The sequence below is a fragment of the Ruditapes philippinarum genome, unplaced genomic scaffold (assembly GCF_026571515.1).
Source record: "Ruditapes philippinarum isolate M1 unplaced genomic scaffold, ASM2657151v2 ctg270_1_1_1_1, whole genome shotgun sequence".
NCBI classification, from domain to species: domain Eukaryota; kingdom Metazoa; phylum Mollusca; class Bivalvia; order Venerida; family Veneridae; genus Ruditapes; species Ruditapes philippinarum.
Window position 1 is genome coordinate 15548 of NW_026858176.1, and position 27788 is coordinate 43335.

At 33.4% G+C, this 27788-nt stretch overlaps 1 protein-coding gene across 1 annotated transcript; it reads right to left on the reverse strand.

The window, feature by feature from the left end:
• Positions 1–44: 44 nt before the first annotated feature.
• LOC132752412 (putative helicase mov-10-B.1) lies at positions 45–27788 on the reverse strand. Its single transcript, XM_060742732.1, has 13 exons — positions 27648–27788; positions 23534–23676; positions 22098–22262; positions 21212–21356; positions 20639–20815; positions 20019–20128; positions 19037–19242; positions 18170–18467; positions 17502–17613; positions 16357–16542; positions 12980–13068; positions 12374–12495; positions 45–622 (listed from the first exon to the last, which is right to left on the reverse strand). The coding sequence occupies exons 1-13, from the start codon at positions 27726–27728 to the stop codon at positions 552–554; spliced, it is 1905 nt and encodes a 634-aa protein (XP_060598715.1). The 5' UTR covers positions 27729–27788; the 3' UTR covers positions 45–551.

Below are 27788 nucleotides of genomic sequence, written 5' to 3' on the forward strand. Positions count from 1 at the left end.
AACTGTTACAAATATAGTCGCCGGTTTCTACCGGCGACTAATTATGTAGCCCCAGATTTTTAGATGAGTCTCCGTATTTATTTAAGTGGGTAAAAAACCCAGTATTTAATAACAATTTTTAATACTATTTAATTAAACATAAGAGTGAAAAACAAAAGTAATAACTACACAAAAAAAATATTATAAATCTAAATGTACACCTAGGACCGTTAACTACAAACAAGAGTTTAAAATATACTTAAGAGTGCAGAATACATCTAAGAGTATGAACTTAGACACTAGTGTAAAAAAAAACTGTTTAAAACATTAAAAAAAATATATAAAGAAAATATAACTTAAAAAAATAACACTCTACACAAGGGAGTAAATTACACTTAAGAAAATCAAATGTGAAGCCATACAAAAAAAAATGAATTGAAATTTGCTCCCTTTATTCAAAACCTTTTGAGAATAAAGAACTGATAAGAACAAAAGCAATTTGTTGTCAGTTATGTAAATAAATGTTAGTAACAATGTTTGTTAGTAAATATATGGACATAACAGCTCCCACATTAGTGCCTGGTCTCCCACTCGGGGTCTTCTGTTTGAAGAGTTAGACTGGCCATACGGCTGTAGATTTCCACTGAAATAAAATAAAGATTAAAAGGTAATATCTTAATTTACTTAATTTTCTTCTATAACCCAGTCACTGGTGTTGATTGCAAGCAAAATGTTCCCTAGTGATTTCAACTAAAACAAAAGCCGTCTGTAAGACAGCGTGTTTGACTATTCTCGATGCTTAACAGTAAGAAAAGGGGCATAACTGTTTTTAAAAAGTAACTCAGCTTTATGGTACCTGTGCCCATCATGTAAGATAATCACAGAGACAAGTGTGTTAAGTTTCAATAAATTCTCTTCAGCAGTTTTGGAGATACCAATTTTCTTGCAAAAGATTGGTTTAAACATATTTATTTAAGCTCGATTTGTAAAAGATTAACTGAAGTCTGACAACTAAACACAAAAGTAAGTACAATAGCTGTCCCTTTTCTTTAATTAGTTGAGCTAATAAAATTCTCAACTCAGACAAACATCATGACAAAGTTTCAAACAGTTTCAGCAAAATTTGTGTTTAGTTTGTATTTACGCTGAATTTAACAAATTATTTTGGTCATAAATTATATTGGTGGTCATTCCACCTAACAACTTTCCTGGATAACTAACCAGTGCATGAAAGGGCTAGGTTCAGCAAGAATAAAAAATAGCCCTGTGTCAGAAAGTTATCAAAATTTCAGTAAAAGTTCACATTTTTGTGCTTTATCAGAAACAAGAACACACTTGGCGATTATTTTATTTATTTGGTTACCATAGCAACCAAGCTAAATTCAGCATTTTTAACAGTTTTTAACAATTGTTTCAGTCTCATATTGTTTTTTTTTTATTCTCAAATACGCAAACATATTTTCCTCCAGCTTTTGTACGGTTGGTGTTGATATTTAAACACTACATGAATTCATAAACGAAAATTTCCATGGTAACTCAAACAATTTCATATCTTTTGACACTGCAAAACAGCGAGATTTACCGAATTGCTAACATTATTGCAATCTGGACTAATTTGTTAAGTTTATTAAATGAATAAACTTTAAGTTCTTAGTACAATGGTAGATTTTACATATTTTTGCACAATATGGAATGTGAATGTTTCGATGGTCACATTGTTGCTATGGAAACAAGAACCAGTTTTATAAGCTTGACATTTTTTCGAAGAATAGAGGAATGATAACAGGCATGGCGGCGGTTAACCTTGATCATAACTTTTTAAATTTTTAGTTTATTGTCTTCATACTTGGGGACAACAATCTTTGGGACAAGACTAGACTAAAATTGATAGGTGGCGCGATAGCTCACTTGGTTAGACCACTGACTGTCACTCCTGAGGTTCCGGGTTTGATCCTGGGTAACACCCTTGGGATTTTTCAGAAACACTTTCAGTGTTTCCCACCTAATTAGAGGTTTACTGGTACGAAACCCAGGTAATTCTCGCATGTACCAGTGCTATACACTTGGCATGTAAAAGAACCAAGGAATCTATTCAATAAGAGCTAGGGACTCAGTTCCCGGATTCCCTTGTATCTCATAGCTGTCTCTACAGTCTGCTGAGGTAAGGACCCTACTGGAAATAAGTGCTTGCACTTTTGTAGGTTATCCTTTACCGCCTGGTCTAAAGAAAATCAATCAATCAATCAAACGACCTTCATTTATAAATGACCATTGACCTTCAAGGTCAAATATCTAAATTTTGCTTATTGTTTTGCTGATTTTTGCTATAAGCAGAGCTGCATTACTGGTACTGGTACTGCAGTGACTTTGCAAGTACTGGTACTGATACTGAATTACTCTTACAAAATTTTGCTTTTACTGGAACTACATTTACTGTCTTAAAAAGTGGTACTGCTACTGCATTACCCAGTACTTTTGGTTTTGATAAAAACTAAAAAAAGCATCAATTTTTCTCATAAAATAAAGCTGTAAATTACAATAACTTTATTTTATTTTTGTGAAAAAGTAATTTATCAAATCTTGAGATAATTTGCTGCAATAATCCTTCAAATGTTAACATAGTATTCATCATTTAAAGCACCAAAAACTTTAAGTAAAAATTAAATTAAGATAAACAGACTCAATAACTCTTTACCCTAAAATATCCTTTAAGTAAAATCTGTTATTACTTTGTATTTAATATTAAAAGAGCAAAACAAACACTAATTTCTTCTATTCTAAATAATCCCATTTCAAGTGAAAAAAGTGATAAATTGAAAAGAGGTGTGAAGGTGTGAAAGGCAACAAAAGACTGCTGTGTTTTAAATGAAAGATGTTTGCATTGTATATATACAGTTGACTGGTTACTAAATAATTAGATATGAAATGAATATATGTTGTAAAAAGTATGTTAAAACTATAAAGTTGTAAATATGTTATATTAAAACTACAACTACAAATACTTTATTGCATTAAAACAACATGTTCCATAGCAATACCATTTTTTTATACAAAGACATGGTTTACAGAAGAGCACATTAATATATATATGTATCTGCATAAAAGATGACTAGTTATTTCGCAAGTTTGCATAGTATATATTTTTTGCTAAATTATTGATTATTGCTTTTGATTTTGCACAATATGAAATTAACAAATTTCTGTTTTAGTTGGCCACGTATATATTAATAATCTCGTTTATATATATTTTGCGTATTAAACTTTTAAAGTACATTATGATTTTATTTCTTTGCTGAATAATTTTTGGGCAATTATTTGTTTGACAATGTATATTTATTCATAACTTTGATGAATAATTATAAAAGTAATGGTACTGATACTTAATAGAACCAATTCATCCAAAAAAAGTACTGGTACTTGCAGTACCGAGCTAAAATCTAGTACTGGTAATGGTACTGCATAATTTGCCAAGTACTGATACTGGTACTTAAGTACTACACCCTGAGTACTGATGCAGCTCTGGCTATAAGTAGCTATTCCTTTGTTAATTTTACAGTCATGAATTGTCTTCTAACTTGAACAAAACAATCTTGTAGGATAGAATTGCAAGCTAACTAGACAAGACATTGACCTTCAATCATAAATGACCTTGATCTTGAAGGTCAAATTATTTTAAAAGTCTTTTTTTTTTCTGTATCTGGCTATAACTTTGTTATTAATGGATTAACTTCATAATTAGACATAACATCTTTTTAGGTCAGGACCTTCATGGATATCAAACTCATATTGACCTTCACTCATTTATGACATTGACCTTGAAGGTCAAATTATAGAATTTTTCACTTCTTATATATATTGCTATAATTGCCTGTAACTTGCTTATTATAAATCAATGGATTATCTTCATATTTGGGCAAGTCCTTCTTAAATGGCTGAACTGCCTTGACCTTGAGTTTTCAATGACCTTGACCACCAAGGTCATACAATTGAATTATGGTTAAGTTGTAATAAATTTTGTTATTTATCTACAGACTTAATTGTGTCATACGTGGACTAAAAAACACTTGTCACAAACTGTGACCGTCATATGATTGAACTTTTCTTATATTTTCTTAACTTTGCCATTTTATTTATGGAAATCATTCATACTTGAACAAAACAACAAGTATTACTAGACAGATCTACCAAACTTTGAAAAAAAAGGACCAACAATTTTTTATTTAATTTTCTCTTTAAAGGTTTGTTTAAACCATTTATTTGTCTGCCTCTAGAAAAAGTATAAAAAGTCAGCGTTGTCCCACTAGCTCTTGTTTCACAGAATACAAGTTTATTGTAAATACTTAATAATTCACATGGTCACCTATTTAATGTACTGAACCTTTACCAAATTATGCATTTGATTTTCAGAGGTTTGCACTTCTTTATTTAGCAAAGGACACGTAAATTCAGTTATATGATTTGAAAAAAATGAGAAAAATATGTTGAACAAGAGCCGTGTCAACCATGGCCATCCCCCGCCGAATGTGTTTGCTCATTGGAAGAATTTTTTATGTAGTATCAGCAGAATAATTCCTTTTTTAAGAGGTCTTTTGGTAATGAAAATTGATGGCTATAGTGATTACAAGATTTGAAACCTATGTGAATACTGATGGCTGAAAATAACAAAGGGCAATAACTTGAAAAATAATGCAGGGTAGGTTATCATTCTTGTGTGCTGCATCCTCCTCAGTAAAATCTATCCACCTATGAAGTTTTCAAGTTGATACCTCAAATACTTTGAGAAAAAAATTGAATTGAAAAATTAAGTATGAAAAATAACAAAGGGCAATAACTAAAAAATTATAAAAGGTAGAGTTATCATTCTTGTGCACTGCACAACTCCTGAGTGAGATCTATGCACCTATGAAGTTTCATAATGATATCTCAAAGGCCTTTTGAGTTATGCTCTGGACAAAAATTAATTTTGAAAAAAAAAAAAAAGGGCAATAACTAAACAATTATGCAGGGTAAGAGTTTATCATTTCTTGTGCACTGCACTCTTCCTCAATGAGATTCATCCACCTATGAAGTTTCAAGTTGATACCTCAAATACTTTTTGATATAAGCTCCGGACAAAATAGTATGAAAAAGAACAAAGGGCAATAACTCAAAAATTGTACAGGGAAGAGTTATCATTCTTGTGCACAGCATTCCTCCTCAATTAAATCTATCCACCTATGTCATTTAATGTTGACATCTCAAACACTTTTGAGCTATGCTCCACTCGGGTGAAAAATTAGGTATGAAAAATAACAAAGGGCAATAACTCAAAAATTATGAAAGGTAGAGTTATCATTCTTGTGCACTGCACACCTCCTGAGTGAGATGTATGAAGTTTCATTTTGATAATCTTAAAGGCTTTTTGAGTTATGCTCTGGACGAAAATTAATTTTGAAAAATAACAAAGGGCAATAACTCAAAAATAATGCAGGGTAGAGTTATCATTCTTAAGCAATGCATTCCTCCTCAATGAGATCCATCCACCTATGAAGTTTCAAGTTGATACCTCAAATACTTTTTGAGATAAGCTCTGGACAAAATAGCATGAAAAAGAACAAAGGGCAATAACTCAAAAATTGTATAGGGAAGAGTTATCATTCTTGCGCACAACATTCCTCCTCAATAAGATCTATCCAATTATGACATTTCATGTTGATATCTCAAAAACTTTTTGAGTTTTGCTCCACTCGGGTGAAAAATTAAGTATGAAAAATAACAAAGGGCAATAACTCAAAAATTATGAAAGGTAAAGTTATCATTCTTGTGCACTGCACACCTCCTGAGTGAGATATATGCACCTATGAAGTTTCATGTTGATATCTCATAGGCTTTTGGAGTTATGCTCTGGACAAAAATCAATTTTGAAAAATAACAAAGGGCAATAACTAAAAAATTATACAGGGTAGATTTATCATTCTTGTGTACTGCACTCCTCCTCAATGAGGTCTATCCACCTATGAAGTTTCAAGTTGATAACTCAAATACTTTTAGAGATATGCTCCGGACAAAAATGTCGGACGGAAGGACGGAGAGGACGGATGGAAACTATTTCTATATCCCCTGCCGCCTTTTCGGCGGGGGATAATAAATTCAAAAGAAAGAGGTTACAACATTTTGAGAATAGACAATTTAAGTAGCCAAGATACTATGTTAACCAGAAACAGAATATTCCATTAAGTATAAGATTAATAAACAATTTGATGTCAACTCCAATAAACTAGAACTATAGCTGAATGCGATTCATACCCCCACCAATGTCCTTGACAGAAGACGACTTGGAAAGGTGGTTAAGAGAATAACTTATGTGGCACAAATACATAAAAAGAAATTATCTCTGGTGCAAAAAAGACTAATTGTACAGGTAATAGTATAAATATATATTATCAAATCATGTTCGAAACAGTTACAAATAACCTTTCATTTTCCCAATGTACTTAACATTTTATAAGTCAATTTTTGACCTTCAAGTGTGGCCTTGACCTTAAGGTGGCACAAGAGAAGATGGGTTCTGCACATCGCCCAGTTGGGGTAAACATTTGAGTAAAGTTTGAAGAAAATCGTTCCATTAGTACAGAATTTATAGAGCAGACACAACATAATATTATTGTCTAGTATTGATTGTATGTAAATTTAAAGACTTAAAAAGGGGCATAACTTTGTCAAAATGCAATACAAGTTATGAAACTTACCTGCATATCTTATTTGTGACACCTCATATATCTTTTAAGTTTCAAGCAAACACCTGTGCTAGTTTCAGAAATAATCAAGTACATGTTAAAATTTATGAATATTTTCTAAGTCAATTTTTGACCTTCAAGTGTGACCTTGACCTTTAGCCGGCACAAAGGTGACATGGATTCTGCACATTATAAACCTTGTTGAGGTGAACATTTGAGTAAAGTTTGAAGAAAATTCTTCCATTATTATAGGATTTATAGAGCGGACACGACATATTGTCTAATATTTGATTGTATTAGATATGAAGACTTAAAAAGGGGCATAACTTTCTTAAAATGCAATACAGAGTTATGAAACTTTACCAGCATATCTTAATTGTGACACTTCATATATATTTTAAAGTTCAAGCAAATACCTTTTCTAGATTCAGAAATATTCAAATAAATGTTAAAATTTAAGAATATTTTCTAAGTCAATGTGACCTTGACCTTAACCCGGAAAAAGAGTGACAAGGGTTCTGCACAAAATCTTTCAATTAGTGTAGGACTTACAGAGTGGACAAGACATACTGTGTAATATTTGATTGTTTGATATTTGACCTTCAATTGTGACCTTGACCTGACATATGGGCAACATGGGTTCTGCACATCCCCTTGTTAAGGTGAACATTTGAGGTAGTTTGAAGAAAATCTTTCAATTAGACTAGTGTAGAACTTACAGAGCGGACACAACATACTGTCTAATATTTGATTGTTTGATATTTGACCTTCAATTGTGACCTTGACCTTAAGCTGCAACATGGGCAACATGGGTTCTGCACATCCCCTTGTTGATGTGAACATTTGAGCCAAGTTTGAAGAAAATGTTTCAATAAGTGTAGGACTTACAGAGCGGACACGACATGCTGTCTAATATTTGATTCTGTTTAGTAAGTAAGTAAGTAAGTAAGTAACGACTTTATTTAATGAGGCTAGCACATTCGGTTTCCCGATCTTCCATGTGGGCCTCAGCATATACATACAATGGAACATAACAACATATAAATACAATGTGACATAAATTAGATACAGTCAACATTTACAAAACAAAATTTAAGAAATAAACTGTTATTTTTTTTTTTTTTTTTTTTTTTTTTTTTTTTTACACTTTGTGGCATTTTCAAAAACTTCAATATTGAAAAATACAACTTATGTTAAAAAACAACACAGTTAGTCATCCTGGTATCATATGATGTTTGATACTTGACCTTCAATTGTGACCTCGACCTTGAGCTGACACAGCGGACACGACATGCTGTCTAATATTTGATTCTGTTTGATACTTGACCTTCAATTGTGACCTTGACCTTGAGCTTACACATGAGCAACATGGGTTCTGCACATCCCCTTGTTGAGGTGAACATATGAGCCAAGTTTGAAGAAAATCCTTCAATTGGTATAGGTGTTATAAAGCGGACATGAAAATGGAGACGGACGGCCCGACGGGACCAAGCAAATCCATTATAGGCCCCCCCACATTTTGTGGTGGGGGTATAATTATCCAGTAAATTGATATTCATAATACTGCACTTTTATACAGTTTTACAATATAAAATAAATATCATTAGAACTATATATGACATAATTATGAATGTATATCAAACCGCATATTTAAAAGTTTTCATACATGTTTTAGTTGCGAAAGACAAACAATTTTATATCACTGTTTAGTCTTAAATCTCCCACTTTCTTCTTATGAAGAGGCCTTTATATAAAAATTTCTGACAGTCTATAATTATATTAGACGTGACTAGTTTATCTGCATTGTAACTCTGTCTGAAATAGCATGATACCCTTCCTTTATTCACAAATCTTCTGACTGACTCATAACAAGGCTATATTATAAATGTAAACAATAAATTGTTATAATACCTGTTACCGAAAAGAGTTTCCTATAAGTTGTCAAAAATGATGACAGTGAGTCAAAAGAAATAAACTCTTCTCGCAAGATATTAAGTCTTTGTACATGTTAGAAACATTAGATTTAGCATACAGTCATGGTCCCGGGGAGCTAGCTTTAACCACTTTTTAATGTTTTTTAAACTATATCACTGCGCATGACCATCGTAGGCGATGACACACTGGTGATACATGATGGCACAATAGTACAGACGCCATGGTATGATCATGTCATCGTTTTTACATCATCGTAACATAGCATTTACACCAGTGTGTTATCATAGCATCTCATTTTCAAAGTCGTAGCCTCTGTACATGTATTGCAAGTTAGGGTAGAATAAAAAAGTCATGATTTTCCAAACAGAACATGTACAGGACTAGTAATAAATAGCATTTAGTTAACCATCTAAACACTGGGCGAGTAGGACCTACGAACGACCAGGTTGGTTAGACACTAATAAGAATAAATATTAGTTGAAATAGCTACTATCGGTCATACTCCTTTTTTTAACTATTACCTTTTAATTTTTTTCCCTTTATAACATTTACTCTTTACATATTAGTCTCTATAGCTATAACAAAAATAAATACCATTTATTAAGTATTAGAATAAATTAACTTACATACATATCAAACTGAAATTAAGAAAACATTGTTACATACATTTAGCCACTTTATTATAATTCGCTTTTTGATAGCCTTAAAATTGCTTGCATAAAATATTGTCAGTTAACAAATCATTATTTAAAGCACAGCTTAAATTGAAACTAAAGCCATGATTATGCCTATTAACTGTACAATAACTAAGGTTTATACAGATTTTTTTAAACAGATAAAGGTATGTTCCTGACTTATAATTAGTGAGTTTTTCCTTGAACAAGTGGTACTGCTATTGTTTACTGATCTTCCCTTCTTCGGTGCAGTTAAATGTTTTTTCCGCAAACTTTGAAAGCGCACGTCTTTTGGATAAAGTTCAACCATGAAATGTGATTTATATCAAGCAGTTATTGTAGCTTAAAATTCACTGTACACAGACACAGTATATATCTACATTTATTTTTGTTGAATGCATCCAAATTAAAAATATGTTGATCTAAATAAATTTTTTCAGTTTCTTTTAGTTTTGATATTACCAGTACATTATAACTATCATAACTATTCATTTAATTCACCCGCTAGTTTTGAACTCCGATTTCTTAGGTGACAGTTATCATCAACATCCACTAGGCCAGAGAGTCTATAACTAAGAGTGCTTCAAAAATAAAACTACTATCTTCCGTTACTTCCCTCATTCAGAATCAATAATTTCAAATTTCTATGTCTAAAACTAAAGATATTATAATATAGAAAAGATGTAGAATACAAACATTTTTAAATTATTTTCACACCTAAATCGCCGGGAATGGTGGACAAGACAGCAATTGTCTACCTTCAGTTTTAAGTGTGAGTTAATTCCCTTGAATTGTGAATAATTCTTATTCAAACAAGAGCTGTCGGTAGGACAGCACGCTCGACTATTCTAAGTGCTTGATAGTAAAAGAGCCTTTATATTGTTAAATTTTTTAAGTTCACAAAAGGGTTAATTTTTTTTTATAAATTCATGTTATAGGCCTTAGAGAGAGTATAATTATACAGTATTGACTTGACTATTCAGAAGGTAATGTCACAAGGGTGTTTTATTGAGTATAATAATACTAATTACCTATGAATACATAAATTTGACAGACAAGGTACAAAGGCTTGTTATTAAGATGTTTTATCAAGTAAATCACTGCTTTATTATTATGAATGCATAAAATTGTCCCAAAAAAGGCACAAACCCTTCAGTAGTTATTGAGACAACAGCTTACAAGCAAAACTTTACCATGAATTTCTAAGTTGAAAAAGGGGAGAAAAATCACCCTAAATGCAAGATAGAATTATGGATCTTTGTCAGTGACCTACAATTATGACCCTAAATGCATATGTGAAGTTTTAAATAAATATCTTTAATAGTTATTGAGATATGTAAAACTACCATGTAAACATTAACCAAGAGACTAAGTAGAAAAGGGGAGATGAATCAGCCTCAATGCAAGATAGAGTTTATGGAACTTGGTCAGTGACATACAATTATGACCCTCCAATTATGACCTTAAGTGCATGTGTAAAGTTTCAAGTAAATATCTTTGAAGACCTTTAACCTTTAACCAAAATTTCTAAGTTTCAAAGGGGCAAATAATTCTGCAAATATTGAAGGCAGAGTTATGCAATTTTGCAAACTGATGAACATTGTTACTATAAAAGAGTATTTTAAATTTCAATTGAATATCTCAAGCAATAATTGAGATATTTGACATAAAAAAAAAACTGTAACCAAAATATCTAAGTTCCAAAGGGGCATAATTCTGTCAATATTGTAGGCAGAGTTATCCAACTTGTCAATCTGATGTACCTTGTTACTATAAATAAGTATTGTAAGTTTCAATTGAATATCTCAAGCAATAATTGAGATATTTGACTTTACAAAAAACTTTAACCAAAATTTCTAAGTTAAAAAGGGGCATAATTCTGTCAATATTGTAGGCAGAGTTATCCAACTTGTCAATGTGATGTACCTTGTTACTATAAATAAGTTTTGTAAGTTTCAATTGAATATCTCAAGCAATAATTGAGATATTTGACTTTACAAAAAACTTTAACCAACGCAGACGCGGACGCCGACGCGACTACAATAGCTCTCATATTCTTCGAATAGTCGAGCTAATAAAAAATTAGTGTGCATTTATATTCTTCCTTGTCTTAAGACAGAAGGAATAGATAGAAATGAAGTATGTTATATAAACTTTCGATTTCACTCATCAATAAAACATGAAAAAATGTTTTCCACACTTGTATGTCATTCTTTCTAATGTACCATATTTTCGGACAGGAAATGTTCGGATATGATTTAATAATACAGTTAAATGCTATAAATCAGTTGTTATCGAAGGTTATTGTATTTCTATTAAGGTCTTCATGTCAGGAATATTTTTAATTAAAGTTGTTTAGTATACACAAATGCATTGGTACAAGCCAGAAAATATGATTATTATCAGCTGACCCGATTTACCATAGCAACAGCCAATGTTAGATTAACAGTATTTTTTTAAATGAAGAGCCAAAACCGACACCACCATATTTCTGTCGAAGCTTTGTTATATATATGGTTTCATTTAATGAAAAGGACTAGGTTTCGCTTGTGGCTCTTCATATCGTATTTTAAGCAAGTGCAGCAGCAAATGACCGATAATTCGCCATTTTGGCAAATATGCATGGTAAATGACATATACTTTCTAGATATGAAAATATCTTTTACTGTAATACTTTGCGATTTTTATATAGATAATAAGTCATTTTTTTGAGAAACTTGTATGATTTAATTTTTTTTTATTGGTTTTGAACTAATAAAATTACAGGGCTAAAATGCTTTGTTAGTGAACCTTGTCCTTTCTCCACAAGTTATAGACTACAACTCCAACAAAATTTCTGAGTCAGCAGTGAAAGATAAATGACTATTAAACTCAATGTCTGAGACCATTTATCACGAACAAATTCACTTCGCCCCAAGATGGAACAAGTGACCCTTAGATGACAAATCTGATGCACTCCCTTTTGAGTGAATTATAAATGATGCTGCTGGATGGTCAATAAAGCTTAACTTAAGAATCTTTTCATTCAGCTATATATACACTCAAAATTTCACATCAAAACTAAATTACCACTTTCAGTTTCAGCTTCCGAAGACTCGTCAGGACTACCTCCCCTACCACCACTTCCTGTCCTGCCTGTGAAACCATGTTGACCTTTGAACCCTCCATTAGCATCACAGTAGTCTATAAACCTAAAAGTGAAGAGCAATTTTGCTGGTATTCAAACAAACATATGTTGAAGTGTCAAAACAGATCCAGTGTTTTAAATTCATCATTTTGGTTGTACTGTATAAAAGAGTTGGAAAATCTATTTTTAGCCTCTATGACCTTGACTAGGGTTAAGGTTCATAGAGCTCTAGATTATCAGGCTATAAATAAAGGGTTTATGGGTAACATAAACATTTTTTATTTACTGTGATCATAAGCTATACAAAATAATATGAGCCGCGTCTTGACAAAACCAACATAGTGCGTTTCGACCAGCATGGATCCAGACCAGCCTGTGCATCCGTGCAGTCTGATCAGGATCCATGCTGTTCACTATCAGTTTCTCTAGTTGTAATAGAGTTGGTAAGCGAACAGCATGGCTCCTGATCTATGTTGGTTTCGTCATATTATATCTGATAATTTTTTGAGAAATTTTGTCCACAAAGTATAACAATTAAGTAAAGTTACTTTTTCCAGTTGGGGTCTTTTTCCAGTACAAGAGGATCTCCAATTACAATAAGCAGTGCTCTTGCCCTGGTCAATGCGACATTAAACCTCTAAAAATATAAAATATATCTCCAATTACAATAAGCAGTGCTCTTGCCCTGGTCAATGCGACATTAAATCTCTACAAATATAAAATATATCTCCAATTACAATAAGCAGTGCTCTTGCCCTGGTCAATGCTACATTAAACCTCTACAAATATAAAATATATCTCCAATCACAATAAGCAGTGCTCTTGCCCTGGTCAATGCGACATTAAACCTCTACAAATATAAAATATATCTCCAATTACAATAAGCAGTGCTCTTGCCCTGGTCAATGCGACATTAAACCTCTACAAATATAAAATATATCTCCAATCACAATAAGCAGTGCTCTTGCCCTGGTCAATGCGACATTAAACCTCTACAAATATAAAATATATCTCCAATCACAATAAGCAGTGCTCTTGCCCTGGTCAATGCGACATTAAATCTCTACAAATATAAAATATATCTCCAATCACAATAAGCAGTGCTTTTGCCCTGGTCAATGCGACATTAAACCTCTACAAATATAAAATATATCTCCAATCACAATAAGCAGTGCTCTTGCCTTGGTCAATGCGACATTAAACCTCTACAAATATAAAATATATCTCCAATCACAATAAGCAGTGCTCTTGCCCTGGTCAATGCGACATTAAACCTCTACAAATATAAATATATCTCCAATTACAATAAGCAGTGCTCTTGCCCTGGTCAATGCTACATTAAACCTCTACAAATATAAAATATATCTCCAATCACAATAAGCAGTGCTCTTGCCCTGGTCAATGCGACATTAAATCTCTACAAATATAAAATATATCTCCAATTACAATAAGCAGTGCTCTTGCCCTGGTCAATGCTACATTAAACCTCTACAAATATATCTCCAATCACAATAAGCAGTGCTCTTGCCCTGGTCAATGCGACATTAAATCTCTACAAATATAAAATATATCTCCAATTACAATAAGCAGTGCTCTTGCCCTGGTCAATGCTACATTAAACCTCTACAAATATAAAATATATCTCCAATTACAATAAGCAGTGCTCTTGCCCTGGTCAATGCGACATTAAACCTCTACAAATATAAATATATCTCCAATTACAATAAGCAGTGCTCTTGCCCTGGTCAATGCGACATTAAACCTCTACAAATATAAAATATATCTCCAATTACAATAAGCAATGCTCTTGCCCTGGTCAATGCTACATTAAACCTCTACAAATATAAAATATATCTCCAATTACAATAAGCAGTGCTCTTGCCCTGGTCAATGCTACATTAAACCTCTACAAATATAAAATATATCTCCAATTACAATAAGCAGTGCTCTTGCCCTGGTCAATGCAACATTAAACCTCTACAAATATAAAATATTTATTACATGCTTTTTGGTGGTTTATAGAAATATATCAGTGAAATAAAACTGGTAATTTCACTGTTTGAAACAGTGAAATTACCACTTTGATAATTTCACTGTTTTGAATTTAAGCCCCTTATGTTGTTTCAGTGAAATGCCAGTGTGCACAGTACTGGGTACCAACTTAATGACGTGACGTCGTAAATGACGTCACGTTGTATTATTATTTGGCGCGCTTTTCATTCAGTATTAGGTTTAATGTCTTTTCAAAACGTTTCTTTGCATATAATAAAAAGAAAATTTGTTTAGTTTAGTGTAAGATCGAAATATATTTCACCTTGTGAACACCAAAAGTTCATATTTCACTCGTGGCTGCGCCACTTGTGAAATATACCTTTTGGTGCTCACTCGGTGAAATATATTCCGATCTTACACTGAACTAAACAAATATCCTCTATATCTCCAATCACAATAAGCAGTGCTCTTGCCCTGGTCAATGTGACATTAAACCTCTACAAATATAAAATATATCTCCAATCACAATAAGCAGTGCTCTTGCCCTGGTCAATGTGACATTAAACCTCTACAAATATAAAATATATCTCCAATTACAATAAGCAGTGCTCTTGTCCTGGTCAATGCGACATTAAACCTCTACAAATATAAAATATATCTCCAATTACAATAAGCAGTGCTCTTGCCCTGGTCAATGTGACATTAAACCTCTACAAATATAAAATATATCTCCAATCACAATAAGCAGTGCTCTTGCCCTGGTCAATGTGACATTAAACCTCTACAAATATAAAATATATCTCCAATTACAATAAGCAGTGCTCTTGTCCTGGTCAATGCGACATTAAACCTCTACAAATATAAAATATATCTCCAATCACAATAAGCAGTGCTCTTGCCCTGGTCAATGCGACATTAAACCTCTACAAATATAAAATATATCTCCAATTACAATAAGCAGTGCTCTTGCCCTGGTCAATGCGACATTAAACCTCTACAAATATAAAATATATCTCCAATTACAATAAGCAGTGCTCTTGCCCTGGTCAATGCGACATTAAACCTCTACAAATATAAAATATATCTCCAATCACAATAAGCAGTGCTCTTGTCCTGGTCCATGCGACATTAAACCTCTACAAATATAAAATATATCTCCAATCACAATAAGCAGTGCTCTTGCCCTGGTCAATGCGACATTAAACCTCTACAAATATAAAATATATCTCCAATTACAATAAGCAGTGCTCTTGCCCTGGTCAATGCTACATTAAACCTCTACAAATATAAAATATGATAATTAATATTCAGAATGTTTAGCTCATTTACAAATCTGATTTTTATTCATTTCAATTTCTTAAATGTAATTGAAAAAAATGTCTTGCCTTTGTTAGCAGCATACAACTAGACCAGCCTGCACATTCAATTCAAATTAACAGATTATTCATTGCTTTGCTTGTAAAAATGATGAATTCAAATTAACATACAATTTATTGCAATGCTGTTAAAAAAATTGTTAATAAAAATAACAGATTATTTGTTGCTTTGCTGGTAAAATGATTAATTCAAAAGAACAGATTATTTGTTGCTTTGCTGATAAAAATGATTTTAAATTAACAGATAATTCATTATTTTGTTGGTAAAAAGGATAACATCAAACAAACAGATCATTTATTGCTTTGCAAGTAAAAAGGATATACCAGTATTCAAATTTAACTCAGTGTGTGTTACTGGTAGATAACACATGGCTTTTACCACAAATATCCAATCAGCCTCATGTCAGCAGGCAAATACACCCAGTCTGACTAGTCTTTAAATTGGTATCTGTTAAATTGATCCTTTTTTTAATTCAAAACTTATTAAAAATGACAACAAGTCAACAATCCCTAATCGAAAGCAGCACAAAGCTGCACAACAATAATATAAATTTTACCTTTGGATTCCTTACAAAGCCTAGATGGTATTTCAAATCAAGATCAACAAAATTTTCGTTACTTCTCACGGTTGATATGATAATGACCTTGAACTCTTGACCTTGAAATTCCTCCACTGACCCCACAGTAATCTCACCTCTTGCCCCATAGTGCTTTTTCTGCACCATCTTGCGTATCTTTTCCACCTGAAATACACAAAATAAACTTACCTGATTACATTCAGAGGAAAATTAACCTTAAAACCTGATGATCTTTTAAATGAACTTGTCCAGCTTCTATTTTTGGAACTGTCCATTATCACTGTTGGGGATAGAAATGTGTCGTCACCCCACGGATGCCCCAGCATGCAGCCACAATTTCAGATGTTATAATATTTAGTTCAAAAATTGTTTGCACAAACTATTTTTTTTCATTTTAAGTTCAAAGCCCTTAAAACTATTCAATTTTAACACAAACCATATTTATACAAAGTTCAAGACACTGAAACTATTCAGTGTTAACCTTTTGTAAATTGCATATTGCATACTTGTAGCCAAAATAACGACTACATTGGAACATGCTGCAGAAATAGTTGAGCGCGGCTAAACTGCCATTTTAATTTTTTCAACAAATTCTCTAAAGGTTTAACATCAAATTTACATTGAAACTGGGCCTTTATTAACTCTAAAACAATGACCCTGTCTACCAGATTTGGAATAAATAACATTATAACAAGGATTTACTGTAAATTCACTTAATTTTCTGGGCATGAAATGTGCAGTTTAAACTGTAAGTTCTGTGGATTCATTTGCTAAAAAGTAAAAAAAGAAGTAGTGTACAAAGAAAAATGCTTGTCTGAAGCAAAACTTTTTCAAAGAACTCTGAGTAAAACCTTGACCTTTGACCTAGAGATCTGGTATGTGCATGACAAGGATTCTCATAGTGGTGAACATTTCTATGAAGTTTCATTAAAATCCCTCAATGCATGTTAGGAGATATGCTCCGGACAAAATTGGACACCACATGTCAACCCACCTGGAGTGTTCCCATAATATGTCCATTTTTGAAACCGGTTTAACAAAAATGATAGCTAGTGTTACAAATGTTTGATGAACACAAAATTTACATAACAATAAAATGTTTCAACCACTATTTTCTACAATACCTGTTTTCTGTAGGGAGATATAATTCCTATATCTGAAGGCTTCAGTTTCTGTCCTCCTTTCTTCTCCTTTAACAACATATCTAGATATTTCTGAACCTGTGAGATCTCATCCCTGTGTGAAATATTGAAGATTAAATCATATGTTAAAGTGACTGGCTTTTGAAAGTGCGTATTTAAGCATATCTTAAAGTGACTGGCTTTAGGAAGCGTGTATTAAATCGTTATAGGTTAAAATACACAACAAAATATGGACTAAAACAGTTTTGATGAATTTTATAGGTTTTTTTATCAAATGATATATAAAAATCAAGTTCATAGTATTGTCATGAATTGCATCAGTTTTCCAGACTACTTAGCATTAAATGCATTAATACTGTGAATTCACTTAATTTCGTTGTTTTAATACAATGAACATTTTAGTGTGTACTTAAATTCTTGGACTGTTTATTTTTCTAAAAGGTAAAATGTAAAAATGTACGCAAAATATTCCTACAGCTGAAGAAATGAAATTTTGTTGCATCTTAACTTTGTGGATTGAATTTGACCTATCCACGAAAACCACGAAAATTAGTTCCCAATGAGTAATAATTACAAAATCAGCAAAAAAAGTAACCCACAAATAACAATGATTTTGCAGTACATGTTTATGGTTTTACAAGGATACTGACCTGTTAAAGAAAGACGGGCTTGATTCTTCTCTCTCGTCTTTGCCAAACACTGAGTGAAATATCACCGGAAATTTCTTATTTGGCAGATGTTCCCACCCGATCATACTGTTCAAGATCATCGGATCTCCACACGGCTGCAGTTCTCCGTCATAAAATAATTCCCGCGGAACTTTGAGAATTGCATCATGGGAACGGTAGTTTCTCACCAGCTTCGTAAGGTAGTGATTATCGTACCCAGAATTCTGTGCTCTCTGATACTCTGGTATATCTGTCATAAGGCGCTCCAAAATGGACTTATCTATTGACAAAAGAAGGAAAAAAATAGTGAATCAATATGAAAAGTAAGTAATATTATTTTCGGAACATCCCTCGTATGTCTAAATTGCCTAATTTTGATCCGAGTGGCATGATTTATAATAATATTGAAGAGAACCACAAAGTAATGAAATACACCAAAGAATTAATCTCTGGGCATCATAATTCTGAAAATAAGATAATTTTTTAAATGTTTCATTTTTAAAGAGGAATCTTAAGCTCTTTCTACCTACATCTGCTCAAGTTTTCATAAAACTTTTTGTAGACGGCCACCTAAGGATCATTCCAGTGAAGTTTGCATCAAATTCTACCACGTTTTTTTTCTACCATGAGTTTTAGAAAAAGATGTTTTGACAATCTCGGATGACAAACGTTTTGCAAGAACAAAAGCTCACCTTAGTCTATGCACTCTGCACTCCGCTAAAACAAACATTTTGAGGCCGCAACAGGCCTCGTACTTACAATATCCAACTAAAATTGGCAAATAACTTAATCACCGAGGTCACCACTCATGAAAATTTGATCCATAAAAAAATAACATTTTAACCATACCTAATCCATAGTTTAATGAGAACTGAGATCTTAGAATAGGTCCCAATTGTTTGGGGTCCCCAGCTATCACCAACTGGCCGCATGCTTGATAACGTGAGTCTAACAGTCCAGTAATTGGTACAATACACTCTGGCTCCACAGCATGGGCTCCCTCATCAATGAAAATGTGCGAGAAATGGTTTCGTGGAAATCCAGCTGAGACCAATCTGCAAAAATAGTAATGTTTAGATTTTAGAGATACATTTACAAACTTAAACAAGCAAACAATCCATGCGAATTCAAAAAAAGCTGGCTAGAATCCAGTAAAAGCCTCTTTTTTTCCGTCATTTTTACAGGCTTTTCTTTATGTTTGTTTGCTCAATCAGTGGCTAATTATCTTTAATTACGTAATACATATAGTGAAAAAAGTCGCATAAAATGTTTGAAGTTACAAAATATTTAAAAAAAAAATCTGAGACACGGTTCCCCAGATATTATAATTATGTTTATATTCCAAAAGTTTGATGACAAAAAAAAATAAAAACGACTTTGATTTGACAATTTAAAATTATAGAATTTTTGTTCAAAATAGATTATTTACATAGGCATTATTTCAAATATGTTATTTTTAATGAAGATCAAAGACATTTAATGCAAAAAAATTAAATAAATAACACTTTTTACTAAAATAAGTTGGTTTAACTGACATTTATGGTAGTAACACGGGAAGTGTCTGTTGTCCCCTTAATTGTCAAGGTCAAATTAAAGTCAAGGTCAAGTTTAATAAAATCTTCTTTAATGTCTTGTCCCAAGCATTGTTGTGTGCAATTAAAATGATATTATAATTTTATTGCTGTACTAAAATCAGAAGCTGTGCATAGGTCTGTGGTGAAATATAATCGATATCATAACCTTCTGAATGTTCTAGTGTCTTCGGTGAAATATACATTTTTATCTTAATGCTGTACAAAAGTCTAAAGTGAAATATGAATTATATCACTACCTTCCAGCTGTACTCAGAGTCACAATCAGGATTCTATGTTTACTAAGTTCAACTCGGGCTGGATAGTAAAAATCCCTTTCAGCATCATCATAATTATATCGTCCCGACTCCTAGAAATAAAAAGTTTTTTTTAAGCTACTATACCATACATTGTAGTTTGGGCGTTTTTGGATTAAAATGTCATTAAAAGTTAAAATTTCACCAAAAGCTTATGCATTTACATGGAACTAGATGATAAATACATGTCTTGTCCAACGAAAAAACATCTTATTAAAGTAATTGTAATGTTTATCCTGCAGTCATTTTTAACTGTTGAAATGTTTTATTTTGTAAATAGTCATTTATATCATAAACACATCCATTAAGCAAGTAGATCAGTTTGTAGCGGAGAGAAACTTTGTGCACTTTTTATACTGCAATCAATTGCTGCACAACACATCATAGAAAATTATGTCTATACAGAGAAACAAAAAAGGAAAAAAAATATCTTGATAATCCAGTTAAAACTGACTTTTATGTAGTAAGTTTGACCTGCATTAAGTTAACAGTATTTGAAAACCTGAAGGGAACCACCAATGTTCTGATGTTCTAAAACACCGTAAAAATAGTGTAAAATTTACCTTTACATAACTAGGGATAGCTACATAAGGTCTAGATACTGCATACATCCGGAAAATTGTGTTCAGTGACACAGTACCAGGCTGGTTCCGATTTATCAGTTTCTTCATAACATAATCGGCCGCAGTGTTCTCCGGACAACACACCAGAATCCTGGCATCGGGCTGGTTGTGGTATACCTGAAGGATAAATAAGTCATATAGTGGCATTCCTTGAGATTACGGTTTGCTAATTCCGTGAAAATTTTGAAAATGTATTAAAAAGTAAAATATTGTGAATTGAACAAAGAAAAAAAAATTCATATTGAAAACCACACTTACAACATATGTAAATTATGGTTCCAAAAGGCCCGAGATCAAAATATGCAAAAAATAGCCTTAATTGCATTAGTAACACAGAAAATTATGACCAAAATACTGTTAAATCAGTCATAAATTGCACATAACATGGAAATTATTCCTGCTATCTTGATTGTTTTGTACTTTTCATAAAGTATGCATATTTATGAGAGTGAACATAAAAGACTTAATGATAAATATGATAATTTTGTATTGACTATGAAATTGAAAAAGCACCTGTCTTATAGCTTCTGTAACTGTTACAGTTTTTCCGGTTCCCGGTGGTCCAAAAATCAAGTAAGGACCTGGACGACTGGTTCCCTGTACAATGTTTGTAACTGCCGTCTGCTGCTCAGGATTCAAACTCCTGTCAAACCATGGCCTGAAAGTTAAATGATGTCATTATCATAATTATAGTAAAAGTGCTCACCATGTCAAAGGGGGTCTTGACCTTGGTGACCTTTACCTTTGACCCCATTCCTGGATGGGTAAAGCTAATCAAGGTGCATGCACTTATAAAGGTTTGGAGGGTGATTTTCATCGTCAATATTCAAGTTCTGTGACAAACAAACAAACAAACAGACAAAATGCCATCTACATTGTATCTTATTATCCAGGGGCATAAAAAATTGTTTCGTCTGAACTTAAGTCGATATCTTTTTTTTTTCCATCAGGCTTTTTCTTTAAACATGGCCACTGATTTCACTCTTATTAGCTAGTCTGTTTCAAAAGCTATAAATCTTGGATCCCGTCAGGCACTTTACATAAATTCATGTTAGGAAGCTATCAAGCCAGCTTAGTAAACATTAATGGTTCTACGCAAGTGCATGCTTATGCCCAAAATAATTCACAAAGAAGCACCTGAAATCTTTCTCCAGCAGTAAAGCTGGAAGGTCACCTTAAGAGTGCCAGAGTACATGTATTTTAAAAACCAACAAAACAAACAAGCATATTTGTCATGCCACCAACACTTAGGGACTGCAATGGAAATAAGGATTTACCCTTTATTGTGTTATCCCTGGTGTTGGTGCTCATGTCATGGTTTGTGTCCCACTCCATGAGTTATATAACCATGTATATACATTATGCCAAAATAAATCTTATCTTATCTTAAAAAACTTACTTCATTTGGATACCTTCTGTCTTGATGGGGAATCTTGATTGAGATGATGGAAAGAGAATAGATTCTGCAACTTGGACACTGTTTAATGCTCGATGTTGCACCCACAAATTGAACTTCATAAAATCAAACCTCACATCATATCTCAAACCTTTGACCCACGGCAGTCTGTAACGAAGAATAGGAAAATAAGTTAGATCAGTTATTAAAGTTACATATTTCACACTACATAAAGGGTGTACTCTTTAATTTTAATCTTTACACCCCTAAAATTTTATAATGGAATGGCCCTGTTTTAAATATATTACTTTCAGGGTTTTCTGAATACGCCAACTGTTGGAAACAGGCAAATGCCCTCATGACCAAAAGTCCTATTTTATAACTAACTCTTCATAAAATAACCAAAAGCCCCTTTAAATGTATCATATTATTTTTATTGAAAAGCCTTTTTTTTGGACTATCAAGGGGCTTGTAGCATTTCTCAAAAAGAGGCTTTTTCCTTAAAGCTGTATGTCTCCAGATCAGCCAAAATATTTCAAGAAAATCCACCTTGGGAAAGTGTACTAAGATTTTTAGGTCAGTAAAAATATTAGCAATTCAAGAAAATAAGTCATAGAAAGAGCATCTGACAAGGCTATCTGATTTGTACGAGGGGGCGTAGCCGACCCGAGTATTAATTGGTTTGTCGAGTGTTTTGATGTTCTTTCTCTTTTGTATCATAGTCAAAAACATAAAAACACGTTCTCTGTTGTCACTATATGAATCTCAAGAAAAAAGTAACCAATGAATGAGCATCTGAACATGTTAATTCTATCGCTTTCCCTTTCTCTGCTGTCACAATAAGTAAACCCCAGCAAAAATGAGCCAATCAATGGGCATGCTCTGGAGTGCGAGTAACTAATACCTGCACTCCAGTTAACGCACTGTGCATTTACATGTATACGATTAAACTCTGACACATTTTCAACAGAAAAGTCACTAAACTATGAACAATGTATGATACAACTGCATGTTTTACACAATTATTATTGGACCAATTTAGAAGTATTTATCACCATATTTCTACTGCGTGACTTACACACACAGTAAGGGCTAAATTAAGATTAAGGGAGTATATTACTTTCTTTGTTACGTTTACAATATTTTTCTTTTAAACACAGTTTTAAAAAATTCATGAAAATTAGCATGAATCTGAAAGCATGCTACTTTAATGCAATTCAGATTTTTGGTGAAAGTTTTTTTTTCCCGTTTTTTTTGTATTCACTCACTTACAATATAGAACCTTACTTTCATCATCAATATTGCTGTTACTATTCAGGAAGTAAAGTGAGTGACAGGTGTCTTTCATTCTCATTTCTTTCAAAATATAATCCTTCTCTTTAAGCAAACATACAAATATCCTCATGTGTTAATGAATAGTGACTTATTTACTTAAATACCTTTGTCCCGCACCAAGGAAAACATTATTCAGTTCCACTCGATGGACATAAGCTTCATACTGAACTGTCCTGTCACCATCGACATACAAATATACCCTGTCTCCCTTTAATATTGACGGTCTTCTTTCCATCAGCCCTGGTACCTGCATTATCAAAACAAGAAAATATTATTTCATATTCATTTACCCTGGTACCTGCATTATCAAAACAAGAAAAAATATTATTTCATATTCATTTACCCTGGTACCTGCATTATCAAAACAAGATATGTTTGTAAAACATGTATGCCCCCTATCAGCAGCCAATTAGTCATGTGATAAGGTTATTATGCATGACTTCTGACCCAGTGATCAAACAATTAATAAGGGTTATAAAGTATCTACTGGTCATGACCTTGACCTTTGACCCCTTGACCCAAAACTCAATAGGGGTCATCTGCTGGTCACGACCAATCATCAAACAAAATTTGAAGTTCCTAGGCCTAGGCGTTTTTAGTAAATTGATCAGAAACCGTTTTTACAGAGGCTCATAGGGAAGACTGGGCTTGCCTAACTATGTTGCCTCTTTAAATAAAGTCTTTATTATTATTATTATTATTATTATTATTATTATTTACCTACAAGGTCAATGTGACCTTGACCTTTGACCCCTTGACCCATAAATCAATAGGGGTCATCTGCTGGTCATGACCAATCACCATGCCAAGTTTGAAGTTCTTAGGCCTAAGGGTTCTCTTATTATTGATAGGAAACCGTTTTTAACATACAAGGTCAATGTGACCTTGACCTTTGACCCCAAAATCAATAGGGGTCATCTGCTGGTCATGACCAATCACCATGCCAAGTTTGAAGTTTCTAGGCCGAAGCGTTCTTTAGTTATTGATCAGAAACCGTTTTTACTTACAAGGTCATTGTGACCTTGACCTTTGACCCCTTGATCCCAAAATCAATAGGAGTAATCTGCTGGTCATGACAAATCACCATACCAAGTTTGAAGTTCCTAGGCCTAAGCGTTCTTGAATTATTGATCAGAAACCGTTTTTACTTAAAAGGTCAATGTGACCTTGACCTTTGACCCTTCACCTAAAACTCAATAGGGGTCATCTGCTGGTCATGACCAATCATCACACAAAGTTTGAAGTTCCTAGGCCTAAGCGTTTTTTAGTTAATTGATCGGAAACTGTTTTTACCTACAAGGTCAATGTGACCTTGACCTTTGACCCCTTGACCCCAAAATCAATAGGTCATCTGCTGGTCATGACCAATCACCATACCAAGTTTGAAGTTCCTAAGCATAAGGGTTCTTAAGTTATTGATCGGAAAGCATTTTTACGTACAAGGTCAATGTGACCTTGCCCTTTAACCCCTTAACCCCAAAATCAATAGGGGTCCTCTGCTGGTCATGACCAATCACCATACCAAGTTTGAAGTTCCTAGCCTAAGGGTTCTTTAGTTATTGATCGGAAACCGTTTTTACCTAAGAGGTCAATGTGACTTTGACCTTTGACCCCTAGACCCCAAAATCAATAGGGGTCATCTACTGATCATGACCAATCACCATCTCAAGTTTTGAAGTCCCTAGGCCTAAGGGTTCTTTCATTATTGATCGGAAACTGTTTTTACCTACAAGGTCAATGTGACCTTGACCTTTGACCCCTTAACGCCAAAATCAATAGGGGTCATCTGATTGGTCATAACCAATCACCATACCAAGTTTGAAGTTCCTAGGCCTAAGGGTTCTTTTGTTATTGATCAGAAACCGTTTTTAATTAAAAGGTCAATGTGACCTTGACCTTTGACCCCAAAATCTATACGGGTCATCTACTGATCATGACCAATCACCATACCAAGTTTGAAGTTCCTATGCCTTAAGGTTCTTTAGTTATTGATCGGAAACCGTTTTAACCTACAAGGTCAATGTGACCTTGACCTTTGACCCCTTGACCCCAAAATCAATAGGGGTCATCTACTGATCATGACCAATCACCATACCAAGTTTGAAGTTCCTAGGCCTAAGGGTTCTTTTGTTATTGATCAGAAACCGTTTTTAATTAAAAGGTCAATGTGACCTTGACCTTTGACCCCTTGACCCCAAAATCTATACGGGTCATCTACTGATCATGACCAATCACCATACAAGTTTGAAGTTCCTAGGCCTTAAGGTTTTTTAGTTATTGATCGGAAACCGTTTTTACCTACAAGGTCAATGTGACCTTGACCTTTGACCCCTTGACCCAAAAATTAATAGGGGTCATCTACTGATCATGACCAATCACCATACCAAGTTTGATGTTCCTAAGCCTTAAGGTTCTTTTGGTATTGATCGGAAACCGTTTTTACCTACAAGGTCAATTGTGACCTTGACCTTTGACCCCTTGACCCCAAAATCAATAGGGGTCATCTACTGATCATGACCAATCACCATACCAAGGTTGAAGTTCCTAGGCCTTAAGGTTCTTTAGTTATTGATCAGAAACCGTTTTTGCTTACAAGGTCAATGTGACCTTGACCTTTGACCCCTTGACCCCAAAATCAATAGAGGTCATCTACTGATCATGACCAATCACCATACCAAGTTTGAAGTTCCTAGGCCTTAAGGTTCTTTAGTTATTGATCGGAAACCGTTTTTGCTTTTAAGGTCAATGTGACCTTGACCTTTGACCCCTTGACCCCAAAATCAATAGGGGTCATTCAACTGGTCATGACTAATCACCATACCAAGTTTGAAGTTCCTAGGCCTTAAGGTTCTTTAGTTATTGATCGGAAACTGTTTTTGCTTTCAAGGTCAATGTGACCTTGACCTTTGACCCCTTGACCCCAAAATCAATAGGGTCATCTACTGGTCATGACCAATCACCATACCAAGTTTGAAGTTCCTAGGCCTTAAGGTTCTTTAGTTATTGATCGGAAACCGTTTTTGCTTTCAAGGTCAATGTGACCTTGACCTTTGACCCCTTGACCCCAAAATCAATAGGGGTCATCTACTGGTCATGACCAATCACCATACCAAGTTTGAAGTTCCTAGGCCTAAGGGTTCTTTAGTTATCACTCGGAAACCATTTGGTCTACGGACCGACGGACCGACAAGTGCAAAGCAATATACCCCCTTTTTTTCAAAATGGGGGCATAATAAGAAATTGTTATTAAATTTGCATTAGCCCGGGTACATGCACTTTCAAACATGTCAAAGTGTTAAAAATGTAACAAAATTTAAATTAGCCCCGGTACATGCATTATCAAAATAATCAAAATATCATTTTAGTTTCCTCAAGCCATGCTATCTGTATTGTCAAAACAACATAATATCATTAAATTTTCCATCATTCTTAGTAAATGCACAATCAAAACATAGAAAAAAAATATCTGTATAATTTTTAATGAAAGATTTATTTGTCTATAACTCATGTTACTACGAACATGTCTTAACTAAAGAAAATTAGTGAATTTATATGTGCTCAAAATCAAAACTATTCACCACAAAACTTTTGTAAGGTCTCTTTATTTTATATTAGTTACTGCAGTTTGGCTGTCAAGCCTTGATAATTATGCCAATTATCTATATCAATTATAAACCTGAGGGTAAAATCACATGTCTGTCATTTACTGAAACACTATCCACATGAGAAATATCTCACTACATGAAAATATCTCACTACATGAAAAATATCTCACTACATGAAAATATCTCACTACATGAAAGTATCTCACTACTAGAGAAATATCTCACTACATGAAAATATCTCACTACATGAAAGAATCTCACTACTAGAGAAATATCTCACTACATGAAAAATTAATCACTACATGAAAAGTATCTCACTACTTGAGAAATATCTCACTACATGAAAAATACATCACTACATGAAAAATATATCGCTACATGAGATATATCTCACTACATGAAAATATCTCACTACATGAAAAAATCTCACTACACAAGAAATATCACACTACATGAGAAATATCTCACTTCATGAAAAATATCTTACTACATGAGAAATATCTCACTACAGTACATGAGAAATATCTCAATGCATGAAAAATACCTCACTACATAAAAATATCTCACTTCATGAGAAATATCTCACTACATAAGAAATATATCACAACATTACCTCTAGGATTTTGAGATTTGAGCCCCTGTCTTGCTCCAGTGTAACATTTAACATGTCATATCTTTTGATGTCTTCAACCATCTGCAATTCTTCAATCCAAAGCAGGGTATCAAATTTATTCTTTGTAGTTTTTCGGAGTTA

What these genes read in the sequence shown, in the direction of transcription:
- LOC132752412 (XM_060742732.1), bottom strand. Translation starts at nt 27,728, where the DNA reads ATGGTTGAAGACATCAAAAGATATGACATGTTAAATGTTACACTGGAG. An exon ending in CTCATTAAACTATGGATTAG is followed by an intron (nt 18,468 to 19,036) that starts GTATGGTTAAAA and finishes TTTTGTCAATAG; the next exon opens with ATAAGTCCATTTTGGAGCGC. An exon ending in GGAAGCTGAAACTGAAAGTG is followed by an intron (nt 623 to 12,373) that starts GTAATTTAGTTT and finishes ATTTTATTTCAG; the next exon opens with TGGAAATCTACAGCCGTATG.